This window comes from Nanorana parkeri, unplaced genomic scaffold, assembly GCF_000935625.1.
Source record: "Nanorana parkeri isolate BGI_ZX_2015 unplaced genomic scaffold, ASM93562v1 scaffold1632, whole genome shotgun sequence".
NCBI lineage: Eukaryota > Metazoa > Chordata > Amphibia > Anura > Dicroglossidae > Nanorana > Nanorana parkeri.
The window spans coordinates 89,734-105,694 of record NW_017307900.1 but is presented as its reverse complement, the minus strand read 5'-3'; the positions used below and the strand labels follow the sequence as shown (position 1 = coordinate 105,694).

General features: G+C 42.6%; 1 protein-coding gene across 1 annotated transcript in view; it reads left to right on the top strand.

Annotated features, from left to right (window-relative positions):
* Positions 1-15,117, top strand: part of LOC108799101 (keratin, type II cytoskeletal 80-like) — a 58,673-nt gene extending 43,556 nt beyond the window's left edge. Inside the window, exons 6-9 of the mRNA XM_018570925.1 lie at positions 2,502-2,627; positions 11,838-12,058; positions 13,258-13,298; positions 14,876-15,117. Coding sequence (XP_018426427.1) covers positions 2,502-2,627; positions 11,838-12,058; positions 13,258-13,298; positions 14,876-14,949 — 462 coding nt within the window. The 3' untranslated portion in view covers positions 14,950-15,117. The remainder of the gene's footprint in view (positions 1-2,501; positions 2,628-11,837; positions 12,059-13,257; positions 13,299-14,875) is intronic.
* The last annotated feature ends 844 nt before the right edge of the window (positions 15,118-15,961 follow it).

Sequence of the window (15,961 nt, the reverse complement as noted above, 5' to 3'; positions counted from 1 at the left end):
AATAATAAATAAAAAAATCACCAGGAATGCATAGCTAGATTCCTATTGGCTATTTCAATTTGCAATAGCCAATAGCAAATTAGCTATTGCAAACGCCCACTGCTGCTGTCAATCAGCAGAGGGGACCTGAAGTTCTCCATTAGGTCCCCTCTAGTGATTGACAGCAGCAGAGGGCGGGTGCAACAGCTGGTTTGCTATTGGCTATTGCAAATTGAAATAGCCAATAGAAATCTAGCTCTGCATTCCTATGGTGATTTTTTGTTTGTTTTAAATTCTGCCCAGCCAATAGAAAACAGTTGGGCGGAGCTAACTGTCACTGCAATCGTTTCTATTTTATTGTTTACTACTTTTTTAACTGTTTTTCTATTCTGCTCGGTACCACAGAGGTTACATAGTTACATAGTATTTGAGGTTGAATAAAGACATTAGTCCATCAAGTCCAACCTATTAGGATCTCATTCTAGGAGTACCCGTACCCCTGTATATTACGGTCCCTTAAGAAATCGTCCAAAAGTTTCTTGAACAATTCCACATTATTTGCTGAAATCACCGCCTGTGGCAGTGAGTTCCAGACCCTAACTGATCTTACTGTGAAGAACCCCCTTCACCCCTTGTGCTGGAATTTTTTTTCCACCAATTTTAGGTGATGGCCTCTAGTTTTTGTAACGGAGTTAATTTTAAACAGTTTATCGCTAATGTTGCTACCACCATTAAACATTTTGTACATGGAAATCATATCCCCCCTTAATCTCCTCACCTCTAATGTGAACATGTTTAAATTTAGTAGCCTCGTCTCGTAGCTCTGGTCCTCCATACCCCTAATTAGTTTGGTTGCCCGAGCAGGTACCGAGCAGAACAGCCGAGCCAAATGCCGGTTATTCACTCACTGCTGTTCGGCATCTATGAGAATAGGCCGAAGAGCAGCGAGTAGCCTGCCATGTTCGTCCGACCCGAAGCCAGCCGAAGCCACCCGATGTACGGCTGATTTCAGCCGATATACGGCTGGTATCAGCCATACCAGCCTGAAGTGAATAGCCAAACAGCTTTCGGCTCACTTCGCTTCGGGTCGGTTAGTCACTCGGCTGCTACGGCAGCTTGGTGAATAGACCCCATAGAGTTGATAGTTTAATAATACATGTTAGAGTGCCTTTAGGAAATAGACATTAGTCGAACAGGTAAGTCATAAGCCATCAATCAATACAAATAGTTGACAAATTAGGACTTGTTCATGCCATCAGCATTGGACTGTATTGGATTGCACTCCAACACAGTCCCAAGGCAAATAGCCTTATGTCCTATGGCTTCAGGTCATGGGCTGCGTTGGTGTGCGCTAAAAAAAAGGACAATTTGCAACCCACTTGAAACTTGCAACCCATTGCATGGCATGGTTAAAGCAATAGCAAAGTAAAAATAAGGTTGTACAGAATGTACTGGAACGTGTGTTCAAAATGAAATGCAGTGTAAAAACACACGCCAGCACATGCACATTATATACACGCTAATGCACATGCTATGGTGTGAATGAGGCCTTAGGCTGTTTTAGGGTACTAGACATTAAATGATAAATCCCACTGGACAACAAGATCCCATCAGTGGTCGCAGTGTGCAAACTGGACAGTCAGTTAGAAAACAAGACATGATTGTTATTGTTCTACCCTGTAATAAGTAGAGCTGGCAGCCCCACTCTCCTTCTTCACCCGCCTCTCTAGATTCACAAACATGTGTGTTCATCCAAGCATGAAAGGCTTGAGTGGTGATACAGTATGTCTATTTTTGCAATGGAAACTTTAGCAAATGTAGTAAATGTGATGTCACTTATGAGGCATATATTTAAAAAAAAATGGCGAGCAGGAAGCACTGGGTATGGTGAGTGGGCAATTTGAGAGAGGTGGCCCGTAAGACAGCAGACATAGTGGAAAGGACTGCAGAGCAAGCTCGCTATGATGGTTCAACATTATTTTCTCAAAGTATTGTCATGTCAATGGCAGTTTCCTTTTCTGAATAAGCAATACAATCTAAAAACCATTAGCTAGTAGGTAATCACATTCAACTGGACTTGATTAGTTATGTTGAAGATGTTTCACCACTCATCTAAGTTACTTCCTTATCCTTTCCATGATATAGATAAATGAATACCTTCACAAACATAATATTTGTTTATATATTATCTTTATTAAAATTCTATAGGTCTATTTATAAAGCAGTGAATGTGGCATTAACGAAACATTCACTAGAAGTTAATCATTCACACTAATTTAAAGCAAATGCACCAAAACATGCAGTGAATGTCACATTCACTGCTTTGTAAACAAACTCCATGCCTTTTGTTTTCATTTTTCCATGGAAATACTGTGCCCTAAGTCTTCTATGCAACTTGACCACAAACCCCTATTGTCTACCTCATTGAAGCTAGTCGTAGTTCTTATGTATGATATCATTTTTTACACTGGTCCTTTTGTATTGGATAACTGAAACATCACCATTTTGCTCCTCTCAATCAGTTACAGCAAGGAGTCCTCCAAGCTGGACGCTATGAAACTGAATTGGAGAACAGTCGCAGCCAGATTAGCCAGCTCAACAGTCAGATCCCGCGTTTGAGGTCAGAGGTCTTAAGCGTTCAGACCCAGGTAAGTGTTTAGAGCAGTGTTTCTCAACCTGTGTGACCTCAGGACCCACATTTTTCCTTGGTCATTAAGTTGTGACCCAAGTCGCACTGCAATAGAACGCATGGTATTAGGGTACCGAGTACCGTTCCATTGCAGGCATACGAACTGTGGGTGGGAGGTGCGTTTGGGGTACCATTCAAATGACCCACCAGTTGAGAACCAAGGGTTTAGAGTCATGTATAGAGTATAATGTAGATGTGATAAGTCTTAATGAATAATGATAAAGCCATGCTGGCATTGATTGAAATCTATTATAGAAATTGTACATGTGCACCGCTCATAGCCTATAATAAGGACTCCAACTTGGTGTCAGGGAAACATACTGTACGTTGGAGTCTAGAAAGCCAAGATTGTAGCAGGTTTGATAGCAGAATTAGGCAGATATTAAATAACCCCACAATTTAAAAGATATGTGCACTTTAAAAGAAAGTGAACTAACTACTAACTAATGAATAGTATTATGACACCTCGGCTCCCAGACGCGAATGGCATTCGGGAGCTCCTAAAAGCTATTGTGTTATATGACAGCTCAGAATGTCATATGGGCGAAACAAGGCCTGTGATGACACAGCTCGCTTCGCCCATTTGTTTACATTCGGGCCGGAGCTGTCATTTTGCGGTGAGTCTTTGTTGGGTTTGGACAGGTCGCCGTGCGGCGGGACTTTTTTTTATTTCGGCGGGACGGTGGGTGTCGTTCATCGTGATTGACGCTGGATTACATCGATGGTTGTGTTTATTCACATTTACATTTAACCCTTTAGTGAGTGAGTAGGGGTACAAGTACCCCTTACTCATTCAAAAGGGGGGGCGGCATATGGGTGCCCCCTTATTTAAAGGGGTACCCTGATGCAAATATGCCCCTGTGACCGCAGACCCCCACAACCACTGGGCCAGGGTTTTGGGGAAGAGGCCCTTGTCCCCATCGGCAAAGGGACACCCTCCCATTGCCTAAGGCACGTGGCCTGGTATGGCGCAGGGAGAGGGGGGCGCTCGATTGCCCCCCCACCTTTCCTGCCCTGCAAGGGTCTGGTAGGAATTTTAGGTGGGACCCCACATTTGTTCCCTCCCATTTTTGGGTGGTGGGATTCCCCCTTACAATTCCTACCAGACCTAAAGGGCCTTGTATGACTTTTGAGGGGAACCCGAAGCCCTTTTTTTTAATTATTAATGTGGGGGGTCCCTCCTAACATTCCTGCCAGACCTAAAGGGTCTGGTTTAAATGGGGTGGAACCTCACGCTTTTTTTTCCCCTTCTGCAGACTGTAAAAAAAAAAAAAGTAATTCTTCGCTGCAATGAATGTTGGTTCGTAACGAATTTGTACATACTACCACTAACGAAATTAATGAAAATTCGAGTTTTGGACGAATCCCAAAACGAATTGACTTTCGGACCCAAATCCCAAAAAACGAAATAACGAAAAATCCGAATGAAAACAAAACAATTTTTTTTTTGCTGGCGCCAATGTCTAGTTGTGCCCATTGATAGACCACTTCCATTTCTGTTCTGTTTTCGGTGACAGCTGTAACATGAACATGAAGTATGAATTTCCAAGAGTGGGTGAATATCCCACAGCAATCAGTTTACACCTTAAAAAGGATTCTAACTCTTCTGCACTCCATCTGAAAAATATGTTTTAAATAAAACAAGCTATATGAGATATCTGAAATCGATTTCCTGAATTTGCTCACCTACTAAGGTCAATATTAAAATATATTATTGAAAATTAAATGAGAAAGAGTCTGGAATTGGCAAAGACATCTTACTGGCAAAGTATCATAGACATAAATGAAGCCAGGGGCTGACTCAGCCATGAGGCTCATTCATATCATGTCTATTAGGATGAATTGCTTAATGCAGGCACAATGCAATGATAAGCTGAAAACCATTTTTTTCAATAGGCCCAGTTCACACCAACGTGCACTGGGTGAAAATGGAACATGTTTCTTTTAAACACAGTACAATGTGTTGCAACACATCGCAATAAGAGTTATTCACAAAGCTGCCAAAGGGAGCCGAGTGAATAAATGAGCCGAAGTGAACTGAGCCGAACAGCGTTCAGCTTTTCACTTAAGCTCTGTACGGCTGATTTCAGCCGTACATCGGCTAAAATCAGCCGCTGCCTCCGGTCAGCCGAACATGCTCCACATGGTTCGACTTAGCCGATCCAACATCTGGATCTGTGCAGCCGAAACTGCGTCAGTTCACTTTCTGCTGTTCACAACTATTTTCATAGGGGCCGAATGGCAGTGAGTAAATAGCCAAATGCCACCGAGCGCCATTTGGCTCGGCTATTCTGTTCGCTACCCCGGAGTTAGTGAGCAGAATAAAAAAAAGTGTAAACAAAAAAAAATGTTTTAATAATTTAAATAAATGTAAAAAAAATAAAAAAAAATAAAAATGTTATCAAAATAATTTTAAAAAATGTAAAGATGACAGCCCAGTCTCCTCAAATAACCTGAGGACGCTGGTCTGTCATTACATGACAACAGCTGGGCGGAGCCAGCCATGACATCATAGCTGGTTTTGTCCAGTTGTTGTTATTTAATGACAGACCCGCGTCCCCAGGTCATTTGAGAACACTGGTCTGTCATTAGAGTACCACAACTGGGCGGAGCCAGCTGTGAAATCTCTGCCCAGCTATATTGTGACTTGCGTGAAATACAGTCTGCTTTGCAGACCGTTCTCCCCCTTCGGCTAAGACTACTGCTCAGTGGAGCCGAAGCATATGCACACAGCTCGGCTGAGCCGTTCGACAGCCTTCGGCTGCTGTACGGGCTATTGTGAAGTGAGCTGAAGGATCAGCCGAAGCTATGGCTGGATCCTTCGGCTCTTTTGTAAATAAACCTCAATGTGTCACTGCACACTGCAGCTTGCATTAACCCCTTCGTGACTGACGACGTACAGTGTACGTCGCCAGCATCGGGGCTGTTTAAACAGACTCCCGGCGACTTTTGCCGCCGGGACTCTGTTTAAACTTGTAGAGCCGACTGTCGGCTTTACAACAGAAGCGATCCTGGCGACTTACCTGTCGCCAGATCGCTTCTGCGTCCCGAAGAAGGGGCCGCCCCCCCCCCCCCGGACACCCCCGCCGTGCTTCCCGGGCTCCGTTGCCCCTCCTACGGGCCCGGGACCGGCGATCTTTGTGTCCGCGGGGAGCTGGGGAGGAGGTCGACGAACTTCCGTTCATCGATCCCCTCCCCGTTCTATGGGACCGGGAGCGATGCAGATTGCATCACTTCCGGTCCCTGGGCTGTCAGTTCTGGGCTCCTGCAGCCCAGCTATAAGCTATTGAAGTGCGATCTGCACTTCAATAGCTTATTTCCAGTGTAAAGGTGACACTGAGGGTCTTTTGGACCCCCAGCATCACCTTAAAGAGGACCTGTCACCACCATCTGCTATTACATGGGGGGGCTTGCAAGCCCCCCCATGTGATAGCAGTCAAAGTAAAGTAAAAAAAAAAAAAAAACCAGTTTTTAAAATTAAAATGAAATAAAATAAATCTAATAATAATAAAAAAAAATTTAAAAGTCCCCCGCCCCCGCGAGCACGCGCGTCGCCACGTAAACACGCGTCGGGTGCGCCTACGCATGAAAACGACGAACGCGCTACACATGTTGGGTATCGCCGCGCACGCCGGAGTGAGAGCAATAATCCTAGGGCCAGTATTTTGGGGTATTTCTAAATTGATGACCTGTGGGGGCTTTTAAAGTGTCTTTTATTGACTTTTTGGGGTACTGCAGTTTTTCGCCGTTTCACGGTCGCACGCAATCTGTAAACTGGGCATGTTGGGTATCGTTTTACTCGTTGTAACCTCATCTTTTATATTTCATTTAAAAAATGGGTAATTTGTTGTGTTTTGGGGCATTTAATTAAATTTGTCACTAAATTTTGGGGTTTAATAAGGAGTTGCGCTAATATTGCGCAACATAAAAATTTTCAACTACCACCATTTTATTCTATAGGGTCTTGGCATTCAGAAAATATATAATGTTGGGGGGTTTTACGTCATTTTCAGGTCTAAAATGTGGAATATAACATGGGTGCAAAAATTGAAAAAAGGGCCTCAGTCATGAAGGGGTTAAGGGAAATAAAGTTTTTACTTTTGCTGTGGAAAAAAGTATCCCATCAACCCAACACAATGTGTAAAAAAAATGCATGTCAATGCACGTTTACTCAACTGCATTTAACTTGCATCAATATGCACTAAATGCAACACGTGCTGTAGGAATCCAGCCTAGAATTTCACTTTGTATGAGCTAACACATTAATAATTTTAAATCATAATATTCATTATAAAGAATTCTAAATTTAGAATAGTATGTCAATGAAAAAGCAATTGCATTCATTTTTTGGGAAGCACCTTACACCTCCATCTATTCCCTTTGCACCTTGGAAGCCACAATGTACAAGCTTCAAACTCCTGTCTTGAAGATAAGCTTCTCTAAAGGAAGATTACATAGGTAGTGTGTGCTGCCTGCAACTGCATACCTAATAACTATCCAAAGGTTTTTCTTGTTTTTTTGTTTTTTTCCTTTTTCTTTTCATTTGTAACTAAAGCATGAAGCTAAGTGTGCAAATACTAAGCTGTGATTTAGTAGAGAGCTTTAGTTCTGCCCATGAGTTCACAGTAATAATCTTTTTCTAATGTGCACTTCAATTGTTGATTTTTTAACAACCATCATAAAGGCAGCGGAAGGACCGCAACATAATTATAATGTCACTCACCGCCATAAAAAAACATTGTAAATTAGATCGCCTGAGGAACTGTTACATATAACTCCTTTTTAACACGTCTGTTTAAAAATGTCTTGTCCAAAAGATTCAATTATAGTGATGTCTTAAAACAAATTCCAAGCACAGACTGTCTAAAACATTCACATCTAGGTGAAAATGACAGCTGCAAGCTGGCACAAAGTATCTGCATACATTCTTACAGTTAAATGTACTTGAATTAAACTGATAGCAACAGTTAATTTAAAAATGAAACACCAATGAAGTGAACTTAACCTATCCTGAAAAGAGCGTAACTATCGTGAAAAAAAAAAAAAAATATTTATTTGATGATGCCTGCCACTAACGTTAACACAGCAGTTATTTTGCCACTTGTAAAATAGACAGACCAAGCTGTCCAGCAAAAGTAAAAGTTAGGGGGTTGGGACAAACCACTTAAAGCTTTTATCATAAGGTTTAAATGGTCGCCAAACTGCCCCCACCCCAAAAATAAAAGACTGTTACTGTAGCCCCATAAAAAGTGTTTGCTACTGTTAAGATTGTATTTGTTTATGGTTTACTTAATATTCCTCTAAAACTTTGGTTCTCAACTGGTGGGATAATACGAAATCACATGCACTCCATACAGAGTACAGACCTTGTTGAAAGGTTAGTGCTTGAACTGACAACATGGATGGCGCCATGTCAGATACAGTCCATAATAGAAGTCACCAGTCACATGTGTGCTGGTGACTTCTATTATTGACCCATGTTCACTGGGAGTCGCCACACGCCTTCCACTTTTTTAGGTGAGAGACTCCTCCCCCTCCCCCTAGCGCAGCACTATCAGTTCTCGTGCCGAACAGCCATTCATAATATGCTGCCCAGCCCTGCGTGTCAGCTTGAGGTGGGCTGGAAGTATGGCTGGTAGGGAGCTTAATCCATACGTGCATTGCTTACTGCTCCCTCTCGTGTCCTTTAGAGGTGCATGGACCAGACTGACATCACATTCTGTCTCCCGGCACCTCTACAGGGCGCACAAGGGAACTGTATAAACAATGCACATATAGACGGAGCTCCATGACAGCACAGCAGCCCACACTTGACCCCAAGCTGAGGATCCACTCCAGTTCTCATAAGGTAGGGATACTGGGTGGATCTTAAAAAAAAAAGTGTGTGTATGTGTGTATGAGAAGGTGTCTGTGGTTGTGTATGCCTGTCAGTGTTTTTGAGGGTCCATTCACACTAGTACAGTGCGTTAATCACACAGTCCCATGCGATTAATGCACTGTACCATGTAATCACACCTACTGCGTGTTCTGGTGTAGAAGGAAGGAACTGTGTTGCGTTGCCATTCATTTGAATGACACCCCAAACGCACCTCCCACTCACAGTCCGATCGCCTACACCCGAACGCCCGGTATAGCAATGCCATGCATTCCATTGCAGTGTGACTTAGGTCGCGACTTGATGACCAAGGACAAATGTGGGTCCTGAGGTTACACAGGTTGAGAACAAGTGTTTTAAAGGAATTGTACAAACTGTTTTTTGGGTTTTTTAAATGTATTTTTGCATTGGTTCATGTGCCCTAGGGCAGTGCAAAGCTGTTCATGCCCTTTTTTGACAATAGCTTGCCCATTAGCCATAAAAGTGACTTGGTTTATAAACAGCAGAAACTTGCCAAGAGAAGTGATTTAGAGCTTGTTCACACTACAACTACAGTGCGTTCCAGGATGGTTAGTGGCTGGAATGCACTGGATTACATAATTAAGCCTCCCTGTGTAATGGGGCAGGAGGGGCCATGGTTGTGCCATTCAAGTCAATGGCACCACAGCCATGCCTCCTGCCCGCAGTGCGATCGCCCGCACCGGAACACATGGCAAAGCAATGCCCGCAATACAGGCGCTATTTTTTGCGATCACACCGCGGGCATTGCTGTGCCATTGTGGGTATGTCTTGCATCTTGTATGCATTATTTTTTGCTATTGCACTGTACGCCGTTCTGATGTGGGTGATCGCACTGCGGGTGAGAGGTGTGGCTGCAGTGCCATTGACTTGAATGGCAGCACTACGCCCTCTCCTGCCCTAGAACGCAGGGAGGCTTAATTATGTGATCCAGTGCGTTCCAGCCACTAACTGTGCTGCAACACACTGGCTGTGGTGTGATCAAGCCCTTAGGGCAAATGGTATTTTGTTTTCTTTGTAAGCGTCGCTTTTGCTCAGGTACATCACATAGGTGTGCTACTTCACAGGCAGGTTAAGGGCATCTCCCAAGCATGTTATTTGAAGGAAATTTGCATTTTTAATATTGCCCGTTTCCCGTTATAAGCATTATATAAAGAGCAGCTTCCTGCCAAACTATCACGTACCTGGTAGGGAGACTGGGTTGGTGAGGAAGCTTCTCTTGCACCTCGTGTCTTGTGGCCTTTGAGGTTGGTGACAGAGGCCAGCCAGACACCGAGTGGCACGAGTGCCAATGGTTGTGAAACCGTGCAAGCAGAAGGGTAATCCAGAAATCAAGGTCAAGGCAAGCTGAGGTCAAAACCAGGAGAGCAGATGCAGTACCGAAGAATTAGGCAGAGGCAGGTTCCAATAAACAGTCCTAGGTCAAAAAGGCAGCCAGCAATCAGGGAAGGTTGTCGAGCAAATATAAGTCAAAATCCAGACAAAACGGTAGTAGACATGTCAAGGCAAAAACAGGAATCCAAAGCACAATAGTGAGCTGAAAAGACAATCCAGCAACTAATGAACATGCAAGCCGGGTTTAAATAGGGAAGTGAGCCAATCACCCACGTCACTTCCTGTGCGCCATTTGGCGCGTTTCTCTTGAGAGTCGCGCCGTACGCGTGTCACTTCCGGTGCGCACTTTGGTGCGTTTTAAAACGTGCTATTGCCATGCGTGTGGCGTCCGCCCAGCGGGACTTGGCGTATGCGTGGAACAGGTATGTTGCTGACACAAACATTATTTTAAATAATGAGATATGAGATCTTAAAGTGACATTAAAGGATAATTTTGTTCCCCCTATGTTAATGTCAGCACTTACCTTAAATGATGTCTCTTAATCCGATCTTCCTCTTCTTTCCCCATGTTTTCATCTGTCCCTCCAGCGGTGCGGCGGCTCTCTGATCCAGCGCTGACTCCTCTCTGCTTACAGGCACTACCGATCCAACGGTGTCTGCATGCGGGTGCACGCGTCCATAGGCTTACCTTGCGTCTCTGCTCGTCTCCCGGCCGAGAATCCTAACTGCGCATGCGCCCGCCCCAAGATCCTTTGCGGCCGCACGAACAGTTCGGACTCTTGCCGCAGGAGCGCGCAGCGATAATAAGGTCAGTCTAAACCGCTGTTTAAGCGTTTTTTAAAATAATTTGTGCCTATATCTACTGCTTATTAGCAGTAGATATAGCCAAAAAAACGGGAGGCTTTAGAACCCCTTTAACCAATGCAATGAGGCTATTCCTGCACTGTAAGGGTTAAGTGCTAAAATAACAAAGATATAATCACTCGAATGATGGACCTGGCTGGCTGCTAGACAGAGTCCCTGCAACCTCATGTCCAATACACTGTATTGGATGTGATGACTCACAGGATCTTAGACCACTGGAGTGAAGGGGGGACGAGGCTGCAGGGCTTGGTCCGAGATTTAGGTGAGTATATCTTTCTTAGCTACGTTCATCTCATCTCTACTAGTTAGTTCCAATAAGAAACTGATTAAAACAGAGGATTTATAAATAAAAGAGGTTTGACTGCAGCCCCACTTAGATGTTAGAAGATTGTCATCAGAAGGGTAGTGAGGTGATAAAGAACAAAGTGTTTTTGGCTGTAGGAATGGGACATGTTGGAGCATTTCCAAATAATATGCCACTATTGAGTGCAGATTCAAATTTAGCGTGCTTCTAGCTTAACATTTTTATCCATTTTAGAGGTTTTTTGGATCCCACAATTTTAGCACATGTTCACACTTCAACTGCTTACAAACATCTGTGCATCGTTATTTGGGTGACTTAACCAATATTCTCTGAAATAAGTTTTTCGGGCAGCTGGCAAATTAGTTAAAGCAATTCAGCAGATCTGTATTTTTAACAGACCTGTGTTTGAGTTTAACATTCCTACCAAAATAAGAAGTAAGAAGGACATATCCATTCCTCTAGTTCCACCTCCAAGTCAGAGTTTTAGGTTTTTCTTCTTCATTCAGACATAACTAGAATTGTTCCCCATTGGCAACAGGTACAATTTGGTGTACATTTCTTTTCTTCAGTTTCACTGGATACACAATTTTTGTGGGTACTTACAGACTAGGGTTAAGAAATACTACTCTTCCCATGTCCTGCAGACAAACAAAAAATTTCACATAGCTTCCGTAACTGTTTTTGTAAAATGCATACTGCATGTCATGACATGTTTGCAGCCATTTTGCAATAGCTGAAATATGGTTTTTCATTTTTCTTTTGTTTGGCACTAGTGTATGAATTTGGAGCAGAAGGTGTCTGTGGCCAAGATGAAAAGTAGTGCCGCTCTTAAAGATGCCAATGCAAAGCTTGCCGAAGTACAGGAAGCCCTACAGAAAGCCAAACAAGATGTTGCCCGCCTAATTAGGGAGTACCAGGACCTAATGAATGTCAAACTGGCTCTGGATATTGAGATTGTTACCTATAAGAAATTGCTGGAGGGAGAAGAGATCAGGTAAGATAACTAGATATGTATCTCCCAAAAAAAGTACTTTCCCCAGTCCTGAGCTGGAGCGGTCTTGAAAAATGCATTACATTATTTTAATTAGGATGATATGAACTACAGCATATGTGGCAAGAAGAGTATATATAGCAAAAATCGCGGTTTTTAGTTTTAATTAACGTTTTTTACTTAAAGGAGAATTATGAGGTGAGTGATATTCACTCAGCCTCATAATCTGAGCCGACCTGTGACAATTAAACTGTCACAGGTCGGCTCAGTAGATCGGGAAGTGAGCGAACACATACCGGCGCTCGCTCACTTCTCGATCCTGTGACGGCAGAGAGCCGTGACAGTGGAGGGACTGGATTCCCCCCTCCCCGCTCCGATCCTCCAGCGCTGACTGACGGAACGGACGGGTGGAGTTGGCGGGTACAGCTGGCTCTGCCTCTAGATAGGCAGTGCCAGCTGTCACTCACGCAGCTGGGCGGATCCAGACATAATTGTCGGGATCCGTTCCGGCTGCGGCGTCTCAGTATACCGCTCGCTGTAGCTCGCTGTATACTGAGTTTTGGGTGACGGGAGAACGCTAGTTTGTGTCCTCCCGTTACCCTTAGGAGAACTATGGGGAAAAGCCCTGACCCCATAGTTCTCCTTTAACATATTTCACTTATGAGAGGATGTTCTTGTTGATATTGCAATGGTCATATATCTCCACCAAAGTCCCAGGCTTTGCCCACAACACAGATTCAACCCATTTTGAGGCTTTCAAAAGGTTCTGGAAATTTGTAGGTGCCAGTTTACTAAGGTTAGCTTGGTTAGGGTACAAGTACAATTTAAATTAGGTTGTAAAGTAAATGATATTTTATGGATTTATTGCCATACATTTATTGCCATTTATTGCCACAAACTAAACTTTAATTTGCAGTTTATAATATACAGTAGTTATAGCACAAAGGATAGTCTGTGTGACCATGGCATTGAGTGTGACTCTTCCTTCTATTTTCTCACTTGCACCAGGTTAGAAAATAGAAGGAGGAATCTGCTCAAATCTACTGAAATCTGACTGGCTCCTACAGGCTGGGTTAACACAGATACTTTCCAGATATTTATAATACGCAGGGCCCATAGTGCTATAGCATCCAAGATCTGTTTTGTTTTTTTCAATCTGTGAAGTCTTTTCAATCAGTGAAGTCTTCCCTCCTTTTTTTTAGGCTGAATTCTCCTACTGTCGTAAATGTCCATTGTGAAACTGGTAAGTTTCTTTACTAAGTGAACATTTCTTTACTAGGTATATTATCAGATGGGACATCTGTAAATTCCTGCCAAGTCACATGCACTCAGAGCATAGATAGTAAATTACATGACTAAATGTAGGAGAACACAATTCAGCATCACTGTACACAGCAGCATCTTTCTATCTTTCTTTCTATCCTATCTCGCAAAACAATTCAAGTGTAATTTTACCTTTAAAAAAATTGCAAGCAGGAAGGCTTTTTATTGCAGAATAGACATACTATGCCTCTTCTGCATTAAAAGCTTCTTACTTTACTGCTTGCAGACTTCTTTAGAATATACAATGTGCTGGCAATGCATGGAGGTTACATTATGCCAGGCCAACCAGCTATGGTGGCTGCAGATACCAAATCCAGAAGAAAACCATGCAATGATGTTAGTGGCGGGAAGGGAGCTAGTAGATAACATTGCTGGAGGGGAGGTGAGTACAGTAGACTTTAGATCCACTTTAACTCTATCAGCACTCCCCCACCGGTGTGCTTTGCATAATTGTGAGGTTTATTATGAAGGACCGTAAAGTTTGCTCTAAAGTGACTCTAGGCCTTCTTAATTAAAAAATTAAATTAAAGATCCCTGCAAAAGAAGACTTTTTATATTTAAGTTTGTGGCATGCTCCTTCTCTTGCACAGAAAATCTGTCAACAGAAATTTTACAGCTGACACACTTCAGGATATGTGAAATGCCTGAATCCCTTCCAGGTGCTGTGGTTCCATCTATCAGCCCCTATGTACATCGCTACATCTTTTAGTGCTGTAGAGATTGGTAGATGTAATCACAGTGTGTCATGGTTACTCAGGTATTCAAAACACCTGGAAGTGTGCCAGATGTGAGGATTCTGTTGGTGGCTTTGCTCTGCAGAGAGCTAAGATTCTAGTACTGGGTGTTGAGATGGGTGGGTATAAAGTCTCCTTTTGCAGGGTATTTTATTAGTTTATTTAAAATGGTGACAGAGTAGATTTTAAGCCACTCGAAACGTGGCTTTAATGAAAACCTGTGCTTTGTCCATGCAGAGCACAGCAACAGGTTCACTTTAACGTCCCACTCCCCAGCAGCATATACAGTATTGATCTATCCTTTGCTCTCCAACTTCTGGGAGCAAGGGAAGGAAGGCCTGCATAAGCTATGATTTGCTCTAGCAGGAGCTTACATATGACTAAGGGCTCTCTTCCCACCCCTATGTGACAGACCTGGACCAATCATCAGACATAAGCGTTGTCACATTAGAAGAAAGAGAGTGAGTCTCATGCTCCTCCATACTCAGAAGTACCAGGTAGTTCTCTTTACTCTTATTTGGTAGTTCTCTTATTGGGCACACAATTAGTAAATGTGGAGCACTAGTAATTCTGGGGAAACCTAACATCCTGAAGACAGTTTCCTCTTCTATACCCTCTGCAGATCAGCCTAGAATTTGTTTTGCCATCTTCTATCTTAAGTACACATCAACAGCTTTGTTTTTTTTGCGTTGATTTAAATGTAAGAATTAATTCGTTTCTTTCCTTAGAACAGTAACATAATGTTTTCCTTTCTTCTCAACAGAAGTGCGAAGGCCATCCCAATCTCGGAATAGTAGCAGTTCCTGGAGTGTGCACAGTAGTAAATCAGATTACTAAGTGAAGCCTTTATGATAATAATTCTTCCTCTCTATTTTTCCAATATCTCTCCCCCTAACTGCCATTTTCAATCCAAACATCTTGTTATATGAGGGAAATATATAGCAGGCTAAATTTTTAATGTATACCCAAAATCAGAAAAATGTATCTTTTAAATAAACACAGGGGCAAATTTAAAGGGGCATAACACTTTTGCCTTTTATTCCAGTATTGATTCCAGGACACCCAAGTCTGCAGATCCTTGTGATTGCTTGTAATCTGATGTCCTGGAACTCCATATTCCCAGGCCTGCAAACACCCCAGATGCTAAATCTAAAGTTTCTAATTTAGCCATTTGGAAAATTATGGAGGCACATATCGAGAAGAAAAGTACAGACGTTCTTCATTTTTCCTCACTGAAGTCCCCAAGGAACACAAAGGTTGCTCAGATTGAAAGGCAAGAGGCTGCAGACCCATGCAAAGGTCCTCCTAAAGATCTAAAACTGAAACTGAAGGTGAACTTCACACAAAACTCTTGTTTCAGTTCTATTTGTTAGATTTTAGGTTGAATCATATGCTGCCTTTGTTTATCATTCATGGCTTTTAATGACAAAATCTTCCCACCCGAATTCAAACTCCAACCAATAGGCTTGTCTGCTTTAAAGCTAAGATGACATCATACTCCCCAATTATGTTTTTATAATATAAGTTCAGCAACAAAAAAAGGGAATTACACTTAAAGAGTGGCACCTTTGTTTTATCTTATGGGAGGAATTTTGATGGCTGGAGTCTCTAGCCACGTACCAGAATTTGGAAAAAACGTTTCAGATGAAGCGGGTCTTCATCTAAACAGTGAGTGAATATTTCAACTTCGGCACGGTTACAAGGTAACCTTATTGCACATGCAATGTACTTTGGGAGATTTAGGAAGAATGTTTAGAGTGAAAATCCTAAAGTGATATACTTTATTGGCTAACCTAACTTTTTAAAGAGGCAAAACAAGTTTGGTTTCTTTTTAGGCATTCTGCAAGAC